Source organism: Malaclemys terrapin, chromosome 1 (assembly GCF_027887155.1).
Source record: "Malaclemys terrapin pileata isolate rMalTer1 chromosome 1, rMalTer1.hap1, whole genome shotgun sequence".
NCBI classification, from domain to species: Eukaryota; Metazoa; Chordata; order Testudines; family Emydidae; genus Malaclemys; species Malaclemys terrapin.
Window position 1 is genome coordinate 317,713,619 of NC_071505.1, and position 21,214 is coordinate 317,734,832.

Consider the following 21,214-nt stretch of genomic DNA (forward strand, 5'->3'; position numbering starts at 1 on the left):
GCCAGGAGCTGTTTTCAAGCCAGGAGGAAGGTAGCCAGTTGTGGCGGCCGGTGCTTGGGGAAGGACAAACACCATGCCTTTTTTTTTACTTAACGAGAATCTAAAAGCTCAGGAGTGGAGGGAGAGTGAAAGGAGGATCCGGCGGCAGCATGCGGATCGCAGACACAAAAGTGCGGAGCTCCGGCAGCAAAGCACGGATCGGCTGACAAGCATCATGGAGCGCCAAGCGGACTCGATCCAGGCACTCATAGCCATGCAGGCGGAGCACTACTGCGCCCGCTCCACCCTGCAGCCCTTGTCCCAAAACTCTTTCCCTTGTGCCCCCATGTCATCTCCAACCCACTTTCCCCAACATCCGGGTTCTTATCGCCACCAGCTGCCTCCAACACCTGTAGCTTTACCACCCAGCCCTGAAAACTACGACCCTTACCCTCTGCACTCAACCCCCATCAGCATGCATTATAGCCATCCTGAAGTGCAGCACTCATTGCACAGTCCTCTAGACAGGAAGGCTGAGTATGATAACAGGACATACGCAAATCTGTGATTGCACCATTCCCCACCCCACCCCCTTGCCCTTTCTGTTTCCCAAGCAGTTGTTTTCTTTTCAATAAATGGATTTTTTGGCTTTGAAAACATTCGTTATTATTGCATAAAGTAAAAGATACCTTAGCCCAGGAAAGCAACAGGCACTGCAAGTCGGCATAGCAAACACAGATTCCTGCTAACATTGGAACTACTGCACTTCACTCCCATGCAGGGCACCAGACATTACAGGTGGCTTTCAGCCTCAAATTGCTCCCTCAATGCATCCCTAATCCTTGCAGCCCCCGCTGGGCCTCTCTAATAGCCCTGCTCTCTGGCTGCTCAAATTCACTCTTCAGGTTTTGAACCTCCGAGTTCCATGCCCAAGTGAATTTTTCACCCTTCCCTTCACAAATGTTATGAAGGGTACAGCACGCGGATATAGCCGCAGGGATGCTGTCATCGGCCAGGTCCAGCTTCCCATACAGAGAGTGCCAGCAGCCCTTTAAACAGCCAAAAGCACACTCCACAGTCATTCTGCTCTGGCTCAGCCTGTTGTTGAACTGCTCCTTGCTGCTGTCAAGGCTCCCTGTGTAGGATTTCATGAGCCACGACATTAAAGGGTAAGCGGGATCTCCAAGGATCACAATGGGCATTTCAACTTCCCCTACAGTGATCTTCTGGTCTGGGAAAAAAGTCCCGGCTTGCAGCTTCCTGAACAGGCCAGTGTTCCGAAAGATGCATGCGTCATGCACCTTTCCGAGCCAGCCTGCGTTAATGTCAATGAAATGCCCACATTGATGCACAAGCGTCTGGAGAACCCTAGAGAAATACCCCTTGTGATTAACGTACTCGGAGGCTAGATGGGCTGGTGCCAGAATTGGAATATGCGTCCCATCTATCGCCCCTCCACAGTTAGGGAAACCCATTTGTTCAAAGCCAGCCACAATGTCGTGCACGTTACCCAGAGTCACAGTTCTTCTGAGCAGGATGCGATTAATGGCCCTGCAAACTTGCATCAACACGAGTCTAATGAGCCCAAAAGCAGCATTCCACAGTGGTGAGCACGTCCGTGAATGCCACAAGCAATCTTGTGTTGTATGTGTTACTCGAGTCGATAACATCATTGGAGTCCTCACTGTCAGTTTGGATCTTAAAGAGTAACTCGACTGCCAAACGTGACATGCTGGCAAGACCCATCAGCATATTCCTCAGCAGTTCGGGCTCCATTCCTGCAGACCGAAAGGGAAGACAGAGCATGCAGCACAAAAAACGTTGAAAGATGGCACCAAATGTGGACGGAAGCACAGGGATTGCTGGGATGCAAACTGATGCATCAAGGAGCATTGGGACAGGACCCAGAATGACCCGCCCCCTTTCCACAAGCCACAGCACCAGAATGGGAAGAGGTGCTCTGTGGGATAGCTGCCCATAATGCACTGCTGTTGCTGCAAGTGCCGCAAATTTGGCCACGCCAGTGTGCTTGCAGCTGTCAGTGTGGACAGACTGCAGCGCTTTCCTTACTATGCTCTCCGAAGGCTGGTTTAACTCAAAGCGCTACACATCTACAAGTGTAGCCAAGCCCTCAGTAGGTTACATCAGACAAAGAGGCGTTGCAGTGACTAGGCATTGGGATGGCTGTGCCTTTAGGAACCCAGCTCTGGGAAGCCCATGCTGAGAGGTATTGTCTGTGAGAGGGGAAATAAAAAAACCTCTCTGCCCCCCCCACCCTTATTTTTTTTGCAAACACTGGAGTCTCAGTCCATCGGGGTAACTGTTACCCCCTCTGTCCCTGCCTGTGCCAGGGTTTTGTCCTCTGTCACTCTCAGGCAGCTGAGCTTAACTCCAGCTCCTCCCCATCTCCCTGATTTTGCCTTTCAGCCGCTATCCTAACCCTGCCTCCAGCTGTTTGACTCCTCTGACCAGTCAATTTCCGCCCCCTGCTCAGACCCTGGCCACACCCTCCTCTGATTTGCCCCTTTTTAACCCCTGCAAAAAGCAGCCACAGAATCTTATGCCAAGTCAGGGCAGGGTGAAGGGCAGTGGCTTCAGCAGATATTACTGAGCATGCTCAGTACACTCTAAGTAGCAAGTGCCTGGGGAGCAGTTTCTGGTGCTACATCTGAGGCGCTGGGGCTGCCCGCCCTGTGCTTGAGGGGGCTGGAGGGGCACTGGGACTGGAGCGGGGGCGCGCATCCCCCGCCCTGTGTTCGGGGGTGGGGGGCGCGCGCGCTGCCCGCTCGCTCTGCGCTCGTGGCCTTGGGGAGGGGGCCACGCGCCGCTGGCCCACCCGCCCTGTGCTGGGGGAGCACGCGCCGCTGACCCGTCCCCCCGAGGGCGCCCCCGGCGCGTCGCCCGGCCGGAGCGAGGCGATTCCGGCGGGGGGAAGGGGCCGGGGGCGGGGCCTTGGGCGGGGGCCAGCCTCCCCCAACGGGCGGTTCACCCGCCGCCACGGGTTCTCCAATGGGAGACTGGCGGCTGTTAAAGGGCCGGTGAGCCGACCGAAGGGGAGTGCTGGGCGCCGGTGAGTAGTTCGCGCTGCTCCCGGGGGGCTCCGGGGTCGGGCTGGGGAGGCGGGCGGGCGGCTCAGCTCGCTGACGCGGAGCGGGACAGGATGTGCCCCGCTGACCCCCGCAGGTTCCGCTGCCCGGGGGCCGCAGGGGCCTTCGCAGCCTTTGCCTCTTTGTAGCTCAGACCCGCCCCCGGCCAGGTCCCGCGTGGCGTGAGGGAGTCCAGCCCCCACCCCCGGTAACCCCAGCGCCCCAGGTGGGGCCGAGGGGCCCATTACACCCAGAGCTTCTGCTCCGCCCCGCTAACTCAGCCCCACTTGCGGGTGGGGAACACACAGCCCCCGACAGAGCTCAGGCACCGCCATCGCTTGGCTCACTTAAAACAGGACTGGCCTGGGGCCCCTGGAGACAGACTGGGCCAGTGGCTGGGTCTCCCTCCCCACCCGTGGGCCGTATTTCTGCTGCCCCTCGCAGCCCTGCTCTGTTGGAAGGAGAGTTTCTCCTTCCCCTTCCGGATGTGGAGCGGTCATAGTCCATTTCTCTTACAGTATTGGCTGCAGCCCGGCACACGGTGGATTCTGGTCAGTGAATCCATCTCGTGGGAACTAGGCCCGTTGGCCATGTCCTCAGCTCTGCTCATGCTGCTTTGCTCGTTCTTCCTGCCAATTTGAGATTGTTCTCTACATTAGTTGTCTCGTGCCAAAATTAAACTCCTTGGAGCAAGGCTTGTATTTCCTTTACATATGTCCACAATGAGGGTTTCAGCCTGATCCTGATCCTCCCTGAGCAGGGCCTCTAGCTGTTACTATAAAACAATTTGTTCCAAAGGCAGTGTTGTGGTCTCTCATGATTTTATCATGAGGCTTAGGATATTTGATTTTTTTCCCCCTTAAAATCCTAGCTTCATGTTGTTATTCCAGGATCTCAGCTTTTATTTAAAAAATTAAGTTTCTACTCCTCATGTAGAGATTGAAAATCATGAACCCTAAAATTTCAAAAGCCAGAAGGCAAATAGATAGAACTTCAAATGCATTATTTTTTAAATCTCGTTTTTAAGCCAACATGATTTGCGGGGCCTAACTCTTGATTTTTGAATGCTTGGTAGTGGGAATGCTGTGTAATAGTGAGAGTTGTAGCCCTCATAGAGGCTTATAATGTGGTGCTAGGCACCATATAAGCACATGGACACAAAATACAGATCTTTCTCCTGTGAAATGCTTTGAATTTCTTTTCTTTTCGTGCACTCTTGTGTCATTATTCTGTCACATTTGTCTACTTCGGCCATCACAAATCCTTTATCATTTCTCTAATCTATCCCAGCAGCTTTCTTTTGAATGGGCTTCCCTTCTTCCCAAATCGGTACATTCAACAAGCGTCATTGCCTTACTTTAGAGTCCTCCTTCAAAACTGCTGATGACCTCTGAGGTGTTGAACTCATTTACAGTTACTTCCAATCATGTGCACATCTTGCCACAGCCAACCCACTTTTTCCATGAAAGCAAAACTCTTACATGTACTATACCAGTCAGCAGCTTTTGTAAAATACGTTCTGAAATATGGTGGTGATGTTTTCTCTACATCCAGCTAGACGATGGACATTTTCTGTTGTGCTACCATTTTTGTCTCTTAAATACTTTATGCAGATAGTTTTTTGTGTGCTCAATAAAGTGCTTTTCTGTAAGGCAACAAACTTCACAACAAACCAGAACTTCGAGAACACCATTATAGTTTCAAGCTACTATGGTTAATACACGAAATCCAGAGTGATATTATATGACAGTGGAATTAATGAAAAGTTAGATCAGTCAAATCCTTCAGATACACTTTGTAAATTAAAAAGATTAGGACAAGTTATTAATAAAGAAAATAGTTCTTGTGAAAATATACCATCTCCTCAGCAATATGAAATGCAAAACTAGGGGAAAAGGTAACACTTACTTACTTACCAGCTGAAGAGAGGGAGATGCAACCAGCATCTGCTATTTTTTAAATGGCTTCTTTAGGCTTGCAGCTGTTTGGCTCTGCCAAATATAAAGCTCTAACCCCAGAAAGGCATGATGGGAAAAAAGTCTTTTTATAAAGGAAAACCCTGTCCAGGAAAGGAATAGTAGGAAGTGGGAAGTTAGTAAGGAAACTGTCTAGCTGCATCTTTACGTACCATTTATCCTTGATCTAGCAAAGTGCTTAAGTACATGGTTAACTTCCGACATAGTAGTTTTTTTTACTTCAGCAAGACTACTCGTGCTTAATTGCTTTGCTAGATCAGGGACAGAGGGTTCAGCAGTTTGCAGGATCTAACCCTTAATAAATTGCAAGTCTGGAATATCATAATTCTTATATGGAATTCTTTTATGGTTTATAATGTGGTCTGTTTAGGGGGCTTTGTGCTGAGTCTAGTGGCCTGATAGGCAAGGCTGAGAGCTTTCTAATGAGTCTCTAGCCTGCCATTCTTTCATCCCTAATCCCTATAGGTAAGGCTGTGTGTCTGTCACAGAAGTCACGGATACCGTAACCTCCGTGACTTTTGCAGTGGCTAGTTTGGCTGGCTCCACCTCCGGCCGCTGCTGGGGCAGTCTTGGGCCACCATCCCCCCACCCCCCCGCGGCATCAGTAGTAGTTTGGGTGTGGGAGGGGGCTTGGGGCAGGGGCTTGGGATGCGTGGTGGCACATACCGGGGGGGGGGGGGGGGGAACTCCCTGGAAATGGCCGGCATGTCCTTGCAGCTCCTAGGCTGAGGGGCCACGGGGCTCTGCACGCTGCCCCTGCCTGCAGGCATTGCCCTCGCAGCTCCTACTGGTTGCAGTTCCCAGCCAATGGGAGCTGCAGAGCTGGCACTTGTGGTGGGGGGAGCGCGTGGAGCCCCCAGCCTTCCCTCTTCCTAGGATCTGCAGGGACATGCCGACAGCTTCTGGGGAGACGTGCAGAGCCAGGTAAGGAGCCTGCCAGCCCTGCCAACCCTTCTCCCCCCCCCCCCCCCCCGCACCTGCAGCGCCCCCAGGCTGTCCTCCCAGAACACCTCTGGCTCGCCTCCCAGAGCATCCCCTGGCCCAAGTTTTAGCTAGGGGTATATAGTACAAGTCATGGACAGGTCACGGGCCATGAACTTTTGTTTACTGCCCATGACCTGTCCATGACTTTTACTAAAAATACCCGTGACTAAAATGTAGTCTTAACTCAGGGAGAACAGGGGTTTAAAAGGCCAGCTCCTAAGTAAGCAAAGGAGCTAGCAAATGGAGTTTTGTGAGGAAATTTAGAGAGGGAACATGAGAGCCAGATACAATTAACAAATATTAATTATCTAAACTTACACCAATAATGCCCCGAAAGAACAAACAGACCCTCTGCAAGAGTAAAAATAAAGGCAGAAATCCAGCAGCAGAGTGGGGGCTATCCAGTTTATTGCACTGAATGCATCGTATGATTATTTGCCTTGTGGGCAGGTGGCATGTGTGTGCATTCAGTGCAATCAACTCATGGCCCTCAGAGGCTGAGTAGGGGTTCTTGAGACCAGAGTGGTTGAACTGGAGGAGCTAAGAGAGACAGAGAAATACATAGAGAAGACTTTCCGGGACACAGTAGAGCGGTTCCAGCACAAGTCTGACAGCCTCTGTGCTGTTGAGGAGGATGAAAGCCTCCGGGAAGGAGAACATCAAACTGGAGCAGAGAGAAACAATCCTATAGTTAGGACCTTCCTTCCAGATGATGTCCTGGTATCATCAGTGCAGATACCCCACTGGGGAATGGGACTCCTGTTATTAGGAAGAGAAGTAATAATAATGGGGGATTCCATTATTAGAAATATTGATAGTTGGATTTGATGACCAGGAGAACCACATGGTGAATTGTCTGACGTGGTGTACCTCTCAAGACATCTAGATAGACTTATGTGCAGTGCTGGGGAGGAGCAGGTGGTTGTGGTACATGTAGGTACCAAGGACACAGGGAAAAGTCAGAGAGAGGTCTCAAAGGCCGTATTTAGGGTAGTAGGTAATAGATTAAAGCCCAGGACCTTCATGGTAGCATTTTCCAAAGTGTTTCCAGTTCCACGTGCAGGGCCAGTTAGATAAAACCTAAACTGCATAGTCTCAATGTGTGGATGAGATGATGGTATTCAGAATGGGATTTAGGTTTATAGTGAACTAGGGAACCTTTGGGAGAAAGAGGAGCCCAAAGAGGAAGGATGGGCTCCACCTAAACCAAAATGGAACCAGATTGCTGACATGTAAAATTTAAAAGGTCATAGAGGAGTGTTTAAACTAAGGGCCGAGGGAAAGCTGAGAGGTGGAGTGGAGCACATGGTTCAGACAGAGACATCCTTGAGGGGAGGATTTATAAAAGGGGATGGTCTATATCCTAGTAAAAAGGAGAGGATATAAGTTTATGGAGTACAGGTACTTAAGAGAAATAGTCAAACAAAAAAGAGTCCCACTTAATTACATCACATGAAGGCAGACAATAAATATTGACAAATTTTATAAGTGCTTATATATAAGTGCTAGAAGTCTAAATACTAGGATGGGTGGACTTGAGTGCTTGGAATTACATGAGGCTGTTGATATAATGGGCATCACAGAATTTGGTGTAACAATGATAATGGGGCAGAGTAATTCCAGGGTGCAAAATATATAGGAATGATAGAGTAGGTTGTGCTAATAGGGGAGTGGCACTATATGTGAAAGAAAGCATGCAGTGAAATACAGTAAAAATCTTAAATGAATCAAACTGTACCATAGAATCTCTATGGATAGAAATTCCATGCTTGAATGATACAAGTGTAGCAGTAGGAATATATTACCAACTACCTTACCCTGATGCTGATGGAACTGTGAAATGCTCAGGGAGATTAGAGAGGCTACAAAAAAGAAAACCTAATAACATGGGGGATTTAAACTATCCCCATATTGACTAGGTATGTACCTGAGGATGGGATGCAGAGAGAAAATTTCTAGATATCATTAATGACTGCTTCTTGCAGCAGTTAGTCCTGGAACCCACAAGTGGAGAGGCAATGCTTGATTTAGTCTTAAATGGTGCACAGGATCTGGTCCAAAAGGTGAATTTAGCTGAACTGTTTAGTGATAATAACCATAATATAATTAAATTTAACATCCTTATAGGAAGTAAAATGCCAAACAAGCCCACTACAGCAGCATTTAAATTCAAAAAGGGGAACTAAACAAAAATGAGAAAGCTAGTTAAGTGGAAATTAAAAAGAATAGTCATAAGAGTGAAATGCCTGCAAGCTGTATGAAACTTTTTAAAAACACCATAATAGCGTTTCAAACTAATTGTATACCACAAATAAAAAGAAATCCCCACCACCACCAAAACAGTAAGAGAACCAAAAAAATGGCACCAAGGCTAAATAATAGAGTAAAAGGTGGTTAGAGACAAAAATACACCGTTTTAATATTGGAAGTCAAATCCTACTAAGGAAAATAGAAAGGAGCATAAACTCTGGCAAGTCAAGTATAAAAGTATAATTAGGCAGGCCAAAATGGAATTTGAAGAGCAACTAGCAGAAGAACTAACAGCAATATTTTTTTAAGTGCATCAGAAGTAGGAAGCCTGCCAAACAGTGAATGGGATCACTGTGTGATCGAGGTAGTAAAGGAGCACCCAAGGAAGACAAGGCCATTTCAGGGAAGCTAAATGAATTCTTTGTATTGGTCTTCACTGCAAAGGATGTGAAGGAGATTCCCATACCTGAACCATTCTTTTTCAAATTTGAGAAACTGTCCCATATTGAGGTGTCAATAGAAAAGGTTTGGAACAAATTGATAAACAGCAATAAGTCCCCAGAATGACATGGTATTCATCCAAAAGTTCTGAAGGAACTCAAATATGAAATTGCAGAACAACGAAATGTACAGAACTATTGCTTAAATCAGCCTCTGTACCAATTAACTGGAGGATAGCTAGCGTAACACCAATTTCTTTTAAAAGGCGCCAGAGGCGATCCTGGCAATTACAGGCAAGTAAGCCTAACTTCAGTACCAGCAAACTGGTGGAAACTGTAATAAAGAACAGAATCACTGGACATATGAACATGCTATGATGGGGAAGAGTCAACATGGCATTTGTAAAGGGAAATCGTGCCTCACCAATCTCTTAGAATTCTTAGAAGGGGTCAGCAAATGTGGATAAGGGGGATCCAGTGGATATAATGTACCTGGACTTTCAGAAATCTTTGACAAAGTCCCTCACCAAAGGCTCTGAAGCACAGTAGGCAGTCATGGGATAAGAGTGAAGGTCCTCTAACGGATGAGTAATGGTTAAAAGATAAGAACATAAGAACGGCCGTACGGTGTCAGACCAAAGGTCCATCTAGCCCAGTATCCTGTATATCGACAGTGGCCAATGCCAGGTGCCCCAGAGGGAGTGGACCTAACAGGCAATGACCAAGTGATCTCTCTCCTGCCATCCATCTCCATCCTCTAACAAACAGAGGCTAGGGACACCATTCCTTACCCATCCTGGCTAATAACCATTAATGGACTTAACCACCATGAATTTATCTAGTTCTCTTTTAAGCGCTGTTATAGTCCTAGCCTTCAAAACCTCCTCAGGTAAGGAGTTCCACAAGTTGACTGTGCGCTGCGTGAAGAAGAACTTCCTTGTATTTGTTTTAAACCTGCTGCCTATTAATTTCATTTGGTGACCCCTAGTTCTTGTATTATGGGAATAAGTAAATAACTTTTCCTTATCCACTTTCTCCACATCACTCATGATTTTATATACCTCTATCATATCCCCCCTTAGTCTCCTCTTTTCCAAGCTGAAGAGTCCTAGCCTCTTTAATCTCTCCTCATACGGGACCCGTTCCAAACCCCTAATCATTTTAGTTGCCCTTCTCTGAACCTTTTCTAGTGCCAGTATATCTTTTTTGAGATGAGGAGACCACATCTCTATGCAGTATTCGAGATGTAGGCGTACCATTGATTTATATAAGGGCAATAATATATTCTCCATCTTGTTCTCTATCCCCTTTTTAATGATTCCTAACATCCTGTTGTTTTTTTTGACCACCTCTGCACACTGCGTGGACATCTTCAGAGAACTATCCACGATGACTCCAAGATCTTTTTCCTGACTCGTTGTAGTTAAATTAGCCCCCATCATATTGTAGTTAGGGTTATTTTTTCCAATGTGCATTACTTTACATTTATCCACATTACATTTCATTTGCCATTTTGTAGCCCAATCACTTAGTTTTGTGAGATCTTTTTGAAGTTCGTCACAGTCTACTTTGGTCTTAACTATCTTGAGCAGTTTAAGAGTAACAGCCGTGTTAGTCTGTATCCGAAGAAGTGGGCTGTAGTCCACGAAAGCTTATGCTCTAATAAATTTGTTAGTCTCTAAGGTGCCACAAGTACTCCTGTTCTTCTTTTTGAGCAGTTTAGTATCATCTGCAAACTTTGCCACCTCACTGTTTACCCCTTTCTCCAGATCATTTATGAACAAGTTGAATAGGATTGGTCCGAGAACTGACCCTTGGGGAACACCACTAGTTACCCCTCTCCATTCTGAGAATTTACCATTAATTCTTACCCTTTGTTCCCTGTCTTTTAACCAGTTCTCAATCCATGAAAGGACCTTCCCTTTTATCCCATGATAGCTTAATTTACGTAAGAGCCTTTGGTGAGGGACCTTGTCAAAGGCTTTCTGGAAATCTAAGTACACTATGTCCACTGGCTCCCCCTTGTCCACATGTTTGTTGACCCCTTCAAAGAACTCTAATAGATTAGTAAGACACGATTTCCCTTTACAGAAACCATGTTGACTGTTGCTCAACAGTTTGTTTCTCTATGTGTCTGACAATTTTATTCTTAACTATTGTTTCGACTAATTTGCCCAGTACCGACGTTAGACTTACCGGTCTGTAATTGCCGGGATCACCTTTAGAACCCTTTTTAAATATTGGCGTTACATTAGCTATCTTCCAGTCATTGGGTACAGAAGCCGATTTAAAGGACAGGTTACAAACCTTAGTTAATAGTTCCGCAACTTCACAGTAGAGTTCTTTCAGAATTCTTGGGTGAATGCCATCTGGTCCCGTTAATGTTTATGTTAATGTGGTTAATGTTAAGTTTGTCAATTAATTCCAAAACCTCCTCTAGTGATACTTCAATCTGTGACAGTTCCTCAGATTTGTCACCTATAAAAGCTGGCTCAGGTTTGGGAATCTCCCTAACATCCTCAGCCGTGAAGACTGAAGCAAAGAATCCATTTAGTTTCTCTGCAATTACTTTATCGTCTTTAAGCTCTCCTTTTGTATCTCGATCATCAAGGGGCCCCACTGGTTGTTTAACAGGCTTCCTGCTTCTGATGTACTTAAAAAACATTTTATTACCTTTGGAGTTTTTGGCTAGCCGTTCTTCAAACTCCTCTTTGGCTTTTCTTATTACATTCTTGCACTTAATTTGGTAGCATTTATGCTCCTTTCTATTTGCCTCACTAGGATTTGGCTTCCACTTTTTAAAGGAAGTATTTTTATCTCTCACTGCTTCTTTTACATGGTTGTTAAGCCACGGTGGCTCTTTTTTAGTTCTTCTACTGTGTTTCTTAATTTGGGGTATACATTGAAGTTGGGCCTCTATTATGGTGTCTTTAAAAAGGGCCCATGCAGCTTGCAGGGATTTCACTTTAGTCACTGTACTTTTTTAACTTCTGTTTAACTAACCCCCTCATTTTTGCACAAATCCCTCTTTTGAAATTAAATGCCACAGTGTTGGGCTGTTGAGATGTTCTTCCCACCCCAGGGATGTTGAATGCTATTGTATTATGGTTACTATTTCCAAGTGGCCGTGTTATAGTTACCTCTTGGACCAGCTCCTGCGCTCCACTCAGGACTAAATCTAGAGTTGCCTCTCCCCTTGTGGGTTCCCGTACCAGCTGCTCCAAGAAGCCGTCATTTAAAGTATCGAGAAATTTTATCTCTGCATTTCGTCCTGAAGTGAAATGTTCCCAGTCAATATGGGGATAATTGAAATCCCCCACTATTATTGAGTTCTTAATGTTGATAGCCTCTCTAATTTCCCTTAGCATTTCATCATCACTATCACTGTCCTGGTCAGGTGGTCTATAATAGATCCCTAATGTTATATTCTTATTAGAGCATGAAATATCTACAAGAGGCACGTGAACGACGTCACAGAGCATCAACAGCGCACAATCCACTGACCGCGAACTTCCCATGCACCATCTGCAGCAAAATGTGCACCTCTAGAATTGGCCTGTACAGTCATCAGAGGGCACATCATGAGACCAACAATAGATGATCTGCACAGATTTGTCATCGTCGGATCGATGGACTACCAAGAATGTTATATTCTTATTAGAGCATGAAATATCTATCCATAGAGAGTCTATGGAACATGTTGATTCACTTAAGATTTTTATTTCATTTGATTCTACATTTTCTTTCACATATAGTGCCACTCCCCCCGTGCACGACCTGTTTTGTCCTTCCGATATATTTTGTACCCCGGAATGATTGTGTCCCATTGATTGCTCTCAGTCCACCAGGTGTCTGTGATGCCTATTATAGCAATATCCTCCTTTATCACAAGGCACTCTAGTTCACCCATCTTATTATTTAGACTTCTAGCATTTGTGTACAAGCACTTTAAAAATGTGTCACTATTTATTTGTCTGCCCTTTTCTGATGTGTCAGATTCTTTTTATGTGAATGTTTATCATTGATCTGGCCCTTACATTATCCTCTTCCATCCTCTGCTCCTGACTATAACCTGGAGATTCTCTATCTTTAGACTCTCCCCTAAGAGAAGTCTCTGTCCGATCCACATGCTCCTCTGCAGCAGTCGGCTTTCCCCCATCTCGTAGTTTAAAAACTGCTCTGCAACCTTTTTAATGTTTAGTGCCAGCAGTCTGGTTCCACTTTGGTTTAGGTGGAGCCCATCTCTCCTGTATAGGCTCCCCCCATCCCAAAAGTTTCCCCAGTTCCTAATGAATGTAAGCCCCTCCTCTCTACACCATCGTCTCATCCACACATTGAGACTCTGAAGCTCTGCCTGCCTACCTGGCCCTACACGTGGAACTGGGAGCATTTCTGAGAATGCCACCATAGAGGTCCTGGATTTCAGTCTCTTCTTTAGCAGCCTAAATTTGGCCTCCAGGACATCTCTCCTACCCTTCCCTATGTCATTGGTACCTATATGTACCACGACCACTGGCTCCTCCCCAGCACTACACATAAGTCTGTCTAGATGCCTCGAGCGATCTGCAACCTTCGCACCAGGCAGGCAAGTCACCATATGGTTCTCCTGGTCATCACAAATCCAGCAATCTACGTTACTAATGATCGAATCTCCCATTATTAACACCTGCCTTTTCCTAGCAGCTGGAGTTCCCTCCCCCAGAGAGGTAACCTCAGTGCGAGAGGCAACCTCAGCACCATCTGGAAGGAGGGTCCCAACTATGGGAAGGTTTCCCACTGGTCCCGTTGACTGCTCTGCTTCCCTGGGCCTTTCATCCTCCTCAACAGCGCAGGGGCTGTCTGACCGGAGGTGGGACAATTCTACAGTGTCCCGGAAAGCCTCATCAACATACCTCTCTGCCTCTCTTCGCTCCTCCAATTCCGCTACCCTGGCCTCTAAAGTCGTACATGGTCTCTGAGGGCCAGGAGCTCCTTGCACCGAATGCACACATATGCCACCCGCCCGCAGGGCAGGTAATCATACATGCTGCACTCAGTGCAATAAACTGGCCCCCACTCTGCAGCTGGGCTTCTGCCTGCATTGTCTCCTAGTTAATGAAAGGGTTGTTTAAGCAAGAAGTTTTGAATGTAGTTTAGTTTATAGGAAACAAAGGGTAGGAATAAATGGTCTGTTTTCACGGTGGAGAGAGCTAAGTAGCGGGATCCTGCAAGTATCTGTACTGGGACCACTGCTGTTCAACATATTCAGAAATGATCTGGAAAAAGGAGCAAACAGTGAGGTGGCAAAGTTTGCAGACGATGCAAATTACTTAGGCTATTTAAGTCCAAAACCGACTGCAAAGCGTTACAAAGGGATCTCATAAAACTGGATGACGGGGCAACAAAATGGCAAATGAAATCCAATGTTGATAAATGCAAAGTAGTGCACATTGGAAAACACAGTCCCAAATATGTATACAAAATGATGGAGTCTAAATTAACTGTTACCACTCAAGAAAGAGAGCTTGGAGTCATCTAGAATAGTTCTCTGAAAACATCTGCTCAATGTATAGAGTCCTGCGTGGATACAAATTTATACCTGCGGATGCAGATATCCGCAGATATAAATTGGTATCCATGGAACCACTGGGCTCTCTCGGGAACTGCAGCGGCAGAGCAGAACGTGGGGGCCCTGGCTCCCAAGAGCTAGCGCCCCATTGTACCGCCTCCAGCCCCGCCCACTGGGGTGGGCACCAGGCTCACCGGCAGCTGTCCCTGGTTGAACTAGTGTGTGCAAGCAGCGTGCACGCCCCCAGACAGGAGACACAGACAACTGCATTGAAGGGACGGGGACAGGGCTGGGGCTGGAACTGCTGCGATGGAGAAGCTGCTGGCGTGGAGCACTGGCTCCTGGGTGTGGCAGCCCCATATTCTGCTCCTTTTGCAGCTGCGGTTCCTGGGAGAACTCTGCCATTCCGCAGATACCAATTTATATCTCGGATATCTGCATCCGCAGATATAAATTTGTATCTGCACAGCGCTCTATCAATGTGCAACAGCAATCAAAAAAGCTAACTGAATGTTAGGAACCATTAGGAAAGGGATAGAAAATAAACAGTAAATATCATAATTAAGGCTCAGAGGGGTAGCCATGTTAGTCTAAATCTGTAAAAAGCAACAGAGGGTCCTGTGGCACCTTTAAGATTAACAGAAGTGTTGGAGCAAAAGCTTTCGTGGGTGAATGCACACTTCATCAGACGCAAGGGCATTCACTCACGAAAGCTTATGCTCCAATAGTTCTGTTAGTCTTAAAGGTGCCACAGGACCCTCTGTTAATAATTAAGGCTATGATTTAGTCATGGAGGTTGCGGAAGTCATGGAATCCATGACTTCCAGTGACCTCTGTGACTTTAGCCTGCTGTGGTTGGGCGCTGCAGGGTCCCCTCCACCAGTGGAGGCAGGGAGCTGCAGGGTGCCTTTGGCGGGCCCTGGACTTCCAAGCGGCTGTGGGGGGCGGGGTATCTCGCAGCTCCTGGCCGCTGCGGGCACCAGGAGAATCCCCAAGGTCCCATCTGTACAGGGCCCCTGGCCACCAGCAGAGGAATCATAGACTATCAGGGTTGGAAAGGACCTCAGGAGATCATCTAGTCCAACCCCCTGCTCAAAGCAGGACCAATCCCCAGACAGATTTTTGCCCCAGATCCCTAAATTGCCCCCTCAAGGATTGAACTCACAACCCTGGGTTTAGCAGGCCAATGCTTAAACCACTGAGCTATTCCTCCCCCCCCCCCCCAAAGACAGATTTTTAAGATCTTGGTGAGTAATTTGTCACCTGATCAGGGACTTGAACCCTGGACCCTTAGATTAAAAATCTGATACTCTACCAACTGAGCTAGCCAGACAGTGACAGGGGAACCTCCGGAGCCGCTGCCACTGGTGGGAGAATCCCTGAGCCCCTGCTGGCAGAGGACCTCCGGGCCGGGGAACCCCTGAGCCCCCAGCAGCAGTGGTGGAATCCCTGAGCCCCCGGCCTCTGCAGGTGGCAGGGGAATCCCTGAGCTCACGCTGACAGAGGACCCCCAGGCCATGGAACTCCCAAGCTCCTGGCCGCTGGTGACAGCGGGGGAATCCCCAAGCCACCACGGGCAGTGGGGAAATCCCTGAGCCCTTGCCAGCAGAGGAGGGGCAGAATCCTAGAGCCCCCCAGCGGGACCCTCTGTTGCTTTTTACAGATTAGAGAATCCAGGAGGCAGGGGAATCCCTGAGCCCCCAGCGGTTGGTGGCGACAGAGGAATCCCCGAGCCACCTGCTGCGGTGGGCCAAATCTCCGAGCCCCAGACACTGAGGGAGGCAGGGATCCCTGCATCTCCCAGCCACCAGTGACAGGGGTACCCGAAAGCTCCCGGCTGACATGGGAGGTGGGGGCACCCCACACCTTCAAGCAGCGGGTGACTCTCCAGAGCTGCAGGTGGCAGGGGTATCCCTTAGCCCCCAGCAGCTACAGGCAGCTCCTAGCCCCTGCGCAGCTGCCCCACTTCAGGTGGTGTGGGGATCAGTAGATCCCCATTTTGTCAGGTATATTTTTAGTAAAAGTCAGAGACAGGTCACGGCTTCCGGTGAATTTTTCTTTTTTGTTCGTGACCTGTCCATGAATTTACTAAAAATATCCATGACAAAATCTTAACCTTAATCATAATGCCACTATATAAATCCATGATATGCCCACATCTTGAATACTGCATGCAGATCTGGTCAGCCCATCTCAAAAAGGATATATTAGAATTGAGAAAGAAGTACAGAGCAGGGCAACAAAAATGATGAGGGGTATGGAACAGCTTCCATATGAGGAGAGATTAAAAAGAGTGGTTCGTTCATCTTACAGAAGAGATGACTAAGGGAAGATATGATAGAGGTCTATAAAAACACAAATGGTGTGGAGAACGTGAATAAGGAATTGTATTTTATCACTTTGCATAACACAAGAACCAGGCATCACCCAATGACATTAACAGACAGCAGGTTTAAAAAAAAAACATAAGGAAGTACTTCACACAATGCACAGCCAACCTGTGTAACTCATTGCCAGCGATTGGGGTTCAAAAACAAATTAGATAAGTTCATGGAGGATAGGTTCACCAGTGGGTCTTAGCCAAGATGGTCAGGTATGCAACCCCTTGCTTTGGGTGTCCCTAAGCCTCTAACTCCCACATGCTGAAACTGGATGACGGGATGGGTCACTCAATAAATTGCCCTGTTTCGTTCATTCCCTCAGAAGCATCTGGCACCAGCCACTGTCAGAAGACAGAATACTGGGCTAGATGAACTATTGGTCTGAGCCAGTATGGTCATACTTAGGCAATTCTTTTGAAATTTATGCTGTTTGCAAGAATTTCACACAAATAGGATTTGTTTTTTGCTAAAAGTCCAAGTCAGGTTTGCTATCTCTAAATCACAATGAAAAAAGTAAAAGAATTTGTTCTCATAAGAAGAAACAAGTGTTTTCTTCACATGTAAAGTTGCTGTTAAAGCCTGGATGTAACTGTATAAACTTAAAGTTATTATAATCATAAAGAAAATAGCACACTGGAAACTATTGCAAATGCTTAGAGATACCAGACCAGCACCAATCAAAATACACTTTTCCAATTCAAGTGATTTAAATGGAATTACACCAGTATAATACAGGAGTACTTGGCCCCAGGATTTCAACTGAATCTAACATTTTTTAACAAGATGGCAAATACAATTGAACTTCTAAAAGTTGACTGAACTGTTTAGTTCTAATCAGCAAATCAGTAACTTTTCTGGATAATTAAGTTGCTCTATGATACTTTTTTAAAAATTACAAAACTTTCACAGGCTAAACGTTGTGTTTGATGGATAGGTCATGAAGATCAATTGCTACAAGCCAAAAGGGGATGTGATTGCACTCTAATTTGGATTGGAGAAGAACATGCAGGTACTAAATAAATTGATTTACTGCTAGTTAGAATCAAATATAGCTTCCCTCTATGCACTAGTATCTATTCAGGGTAGGCTCATGAGAATGAAATACTAAAGGTTAGGAAAAAAACTTAAAAGATCAGATAAAATGTTCCAATATAATTTTATTTCACTCTGCATCTACAGGAATATTACAGTGTTGCTGCCTGTTATGGGGCAGTTTGCTCAGTGCTGGTTGTGCCCCCTTCAAGCACTTTTAGGAATTAGCTCCGCCCAGTTCAGTGTCCCCTTCCTTCTCTTCCAGCATCTGCAGCTCATCTCTTGTTCACAGAGTTGTGGTACAGCTGCTTTATGACTCAGCCCTCCAACCAGATCACTTTGTGATTCCCCTTTCAAAGTCTTTCTGTTCAAGCAGTCCTCATGTCCGCTGCCCTGACCCTGTCACTCCTGCAGTGACCTAGGTGGTCTTCTAATTCACTGCCCCAACCAGTACCACTCTGCAGTGGTTGGTAGGGGGACCCAGGCCCACCCTCTACTCAGGGTTCCAGTCTAGGACCCTGTAGCAAGTGATTAAGGTCTATGACTGCACCCATTTTCCTGCTCTAGCCCCTGGACTATTTCCTACTGTGTTTCTTCAGTCCTCCTAGTCAGAAAACCCCTCTCTTTCAGGCCCACTAGGTCTCAGGGATTCCTATCCCCCCTTCCTTCTCCTTCTCTCTGGGAAGAGAGACTACAGGCTTCCTGCCTGCTGGCTTTATAGAAGTCCCTACCTGTTCCCTCACAGGTGAGCTTTTTTCTAATCAAGGCTTTTCACACAGCCTAAATCTCTCTTGTTTGCCACTAATGTGGCTGATTGAGCCTGCCTGGCCTAGTGCAGCTCTCTCAGGACTGGTGTGGGAGTACAATTCATCATACACCCTCACCCTCAAGACTGCAACCCACATTACCATTATATAGTTGTCCATTCTGATATATCTTTATTCTCTCTGAAATTGTTTTCCATTTCCTAATGCATATGCAAATCATTGTCCTATATAAAACAAAGACAGTGTATTTGCGTATATGTAAATATATACACACACACATACATATGATAGGCTCTGGTCGCTCTAATGAGAAATCACTAAAACACTGTGGTTCAGGCAGTCTCAATTATACATTTTCTTTTCCTTACGCTAATAAGTATCAACATCTATCAGCTAAATTCAAATGAGCTGAATTAGTTAGTTAATTTTACCATTAAAATCGCTATTCCACTTACAGCTTTGAAACACTTCTTACCTAGAAATCATTTTCCTTGCACAGTATCATTTTCTGTCTTTTTTCTTAGTTATCTATCATTAATCACACTTACATTTGAAAAAAACATTTGTTTCATCTTTATCTATTCCTGCTTTTCATTCCTAACCAGAAGTCATCTTTTATTCATGGCCATCATGATATTGCAAAGTATAATGACTTCTGGTGGAGAGAAAACACGAAGAATTAATCAACTCTTAATGGGGGGGGGGGAATCTACAGTAATATGTTAATAAAAGAAAAGAATTACATATTTCTATGAAAGAGAAATAGAATTATTTCTAAATACAAGGTTTTTCAAAGTAGTCAGTGAGGTATCAGGATCTTTAAATGCCAGGGCTGTGAAAGATGCTGTTTGACGTGCAAATGTTTGTGAGTGAACCAGTTACAGTCAGCCATGTTCTAAAGCTACAGCTACATAGCCCCACAGTTTTGACTATAAGGGTGTAAACTGCAGCGCGAACTAGCATGTTGTGTTCTAACTCTCCTGGATGGACATTGCAGGCATGATCTACAAGTTATCTAGTTGGCGTTAACATAGTCTTCTTTAAACAGGATGTTTTCTTTTGTCTTTTTTCTTATTTCCAGAAGGGGCAATAAGAGTGTCAGTTTTCTTTGAAAGTTCATCTATTCCTGTTACTTATTTCTCCTGTTATGATTCTTCTTCCAGAACCACAATTAGTGGCCGAGGAAATGTTTGTAAATGGGAATTCACGATAAGCAGATGTATTTTTAAGAAGCAAAATCCTATTATCATGCAAGTAAAAAAGAACTTAAATAAGAAATACAGTTACCATAGTTATTTCTAAATTGAATGTTTGCCCTGGGGAAAATTGCTCTTGAGTCCACGCTTGCCTGAATTTGCTGCTTTGTTTTTAGTTTAACAATATTCTGACATGGGTTGTTGCGGGTAAGAGTGGCAGAGAGACAGGGGAGGAAAGGTTGAAGAAACGGGGTTGTACCTTTGAGTTTGTAGGGATTTCTTCCTATACGTATTTTCTGTGTTAAGAAAATTTTAATTCAAGAAGATTTTTGAAATGGCAAATACTATTTCCAATTTTCTGTGTGTCAATGGAACCATTCCAATTCTTCTGTTGTTATTATAATGGCTCAGAAATAGTAAAAACCTCAGCTTTTAAAATGAAATTGTTTTCAGGTAGAAATAACTTTTTAAAGTCATCTGAGAAATGTCTCTCACTCAGATATTTTACATCTCTGAAGAAATGGCTTTATCAATTTTAGCCACTTTAGAAAACTCAAGATGAGACTTATATGTCAAGTTTCAGGTTGGAGCAAATTTAAAATGGCAAGATTGTAAAAGCCAAAGGAAAATAGCCACATTTTTATAATGGAAATATCAACTCAATCTGAACAGTGTGTGAGACAGATATATATTGATGGATTTATAATTCATGTGAGGACAGAGAGGCTTATTTATAGCTACTCTATATTCCAAACATTTTTTAGAAATTGTTTTAATCTATCAGATAGAAGAATGATCAGTTCAGCATATAGATTCTTTAGCAGTGTTGATTTAGGAGTCAGTTTCATTGGATGAAAATATCACTATATATCGTTGAGATTTATATTATTTGCTCTTTCCTCTTAGGATCTTAACAAGCCTGGCAAATAGAAAGATGACCAAGTAATGAGAAAACCCACTTCCTGAAGAACCGAGTGCCATTTTGTGATTGTTTTCTAAATCATAGTTGTATAAATAAACTGAATACTCTCGTATTATCTCTTTAGTTGGCTGCAGTAACAATTATTAGATTTAAAGATGGAAAAAATGAAACAATTAAAAAGAAAAAGAAAAAGCAATTTTAGCGTTCAAGAAACTCAAACACTCCTTAAAGAAATTAGAAAAAGGAAAGAGGTACTTTTTTCCAAGCAGCTTAATACAACAATTAATGAGATGAAACGAAAGGCTTGGGAAGAAATAGCAGAGTGTGTGAATGCTGTAGGTGAAGGAGAGCAAAGAACAGGGACAGAAGTGAAAAGACGATACCTTGATTGGAGAGCACTCATGAAGAGAAAGCGTCTGAATGCAAACATCAAACTGGTAGGCGCTGGGTTTCACCTTCCATCATCTGATTTAGATGACTCTGTCAATGAAGAGATGGATGAGAAAGTGGGATTTACAAATGAAAACAGTTTTGAATGGCTAAATATCACAGACTTCAGAGAAGCCAGTGGATCTTTAACAGAAATCAAGGTGGAAGAGGAGGAGGATCCACAGAATTTTGAAGTAAGTAGTTAGTGCACTGTAGTTGTTTTC

At 45.2% G+C, this 21,214-nt stretch overlaps 2 protein-coding genes and 1 non-coding gene across 6 annotated transcripts in view; 1 reads left to right on the top strand and 2 right to left on the bottom strand.

Moving 5' to 3' along the window:
• The window catches only part of MSANTD4 (Myb/SANT DNA binding domain containing 4 with coiled-coils), a 59,425-nt gene that overhangs the window by 33,255 nt on the left and 4,956 nt on the right, over nucleotides 1-21,214 (top strand). The window contains exons 1-3 of one of the 3 annotated variants that reach the window (XM_054015552.1): nucleotides 2,923-3,049; nucleotides 17,579-17,653; nucleotides 20,546-21,184. In XM_054015552.1, the coding sequence (XP_053871527.1) occupies nucleotides 20,717-21,184 (468 nt within the window). In that variant the 5' untranslated portion in view covers nucleotides 2,923-3,049; nucleotides 17,579-17,653; nucleotides 20,546-20,716. Of the gene's footprint in view, nucleotides 1-2,922; nucleotides 3,050-17,578; nucleotides 17,654-20,545; nucleotides 21,185-21,214 lie in introns of those variants that run through there. The other 2 variants (XM_054015551.1, XM_054015554.1) reach the window with 2 other exon arrangements.
• LOC128829987 (uncharacterized) lies at nucleotides 623-3,896 on the bottom strand. 2 transcript variants are annotated; one of them, XM_054015557.1, is made up of 2 exons: nucleotides 3,582-3,896; nucleotides 623-1,757 (listed from the first exon to the last, which is right to left on the bottom strand). In XM_054015557.1, the coding sequence occupies exon 2, from the start codon at nucleotides 1,650-1,652 to the stop codon at nucleotides 804-806; it is 849 nt and encodes a 282-aa protein (XP_053871532.1). In that variant the 5' UTR covers nucleotides 1,653-1,757; nucleotides 3,582-3,896; the 3' UTR covers nucleotides 623-803. The 2 variants fall into 2 exon arrangements, with proteins under 2 accessions (XP_053871532.1, XP_053871533.1); XM_054015558.1 differs by lacking the exon at nucleotides 3,582-3,896 and adding an exon at nucleotides 3,413-3,492.
• TRNAK-UUU (transfer RNA lysine (anticodon UUU)) lies at nucleotides 15,524-15,596 on the bottom strand. Its single transcript has one exon. It is a non-coding gene; the product is annotated as a tRNA-Lys (tRNA).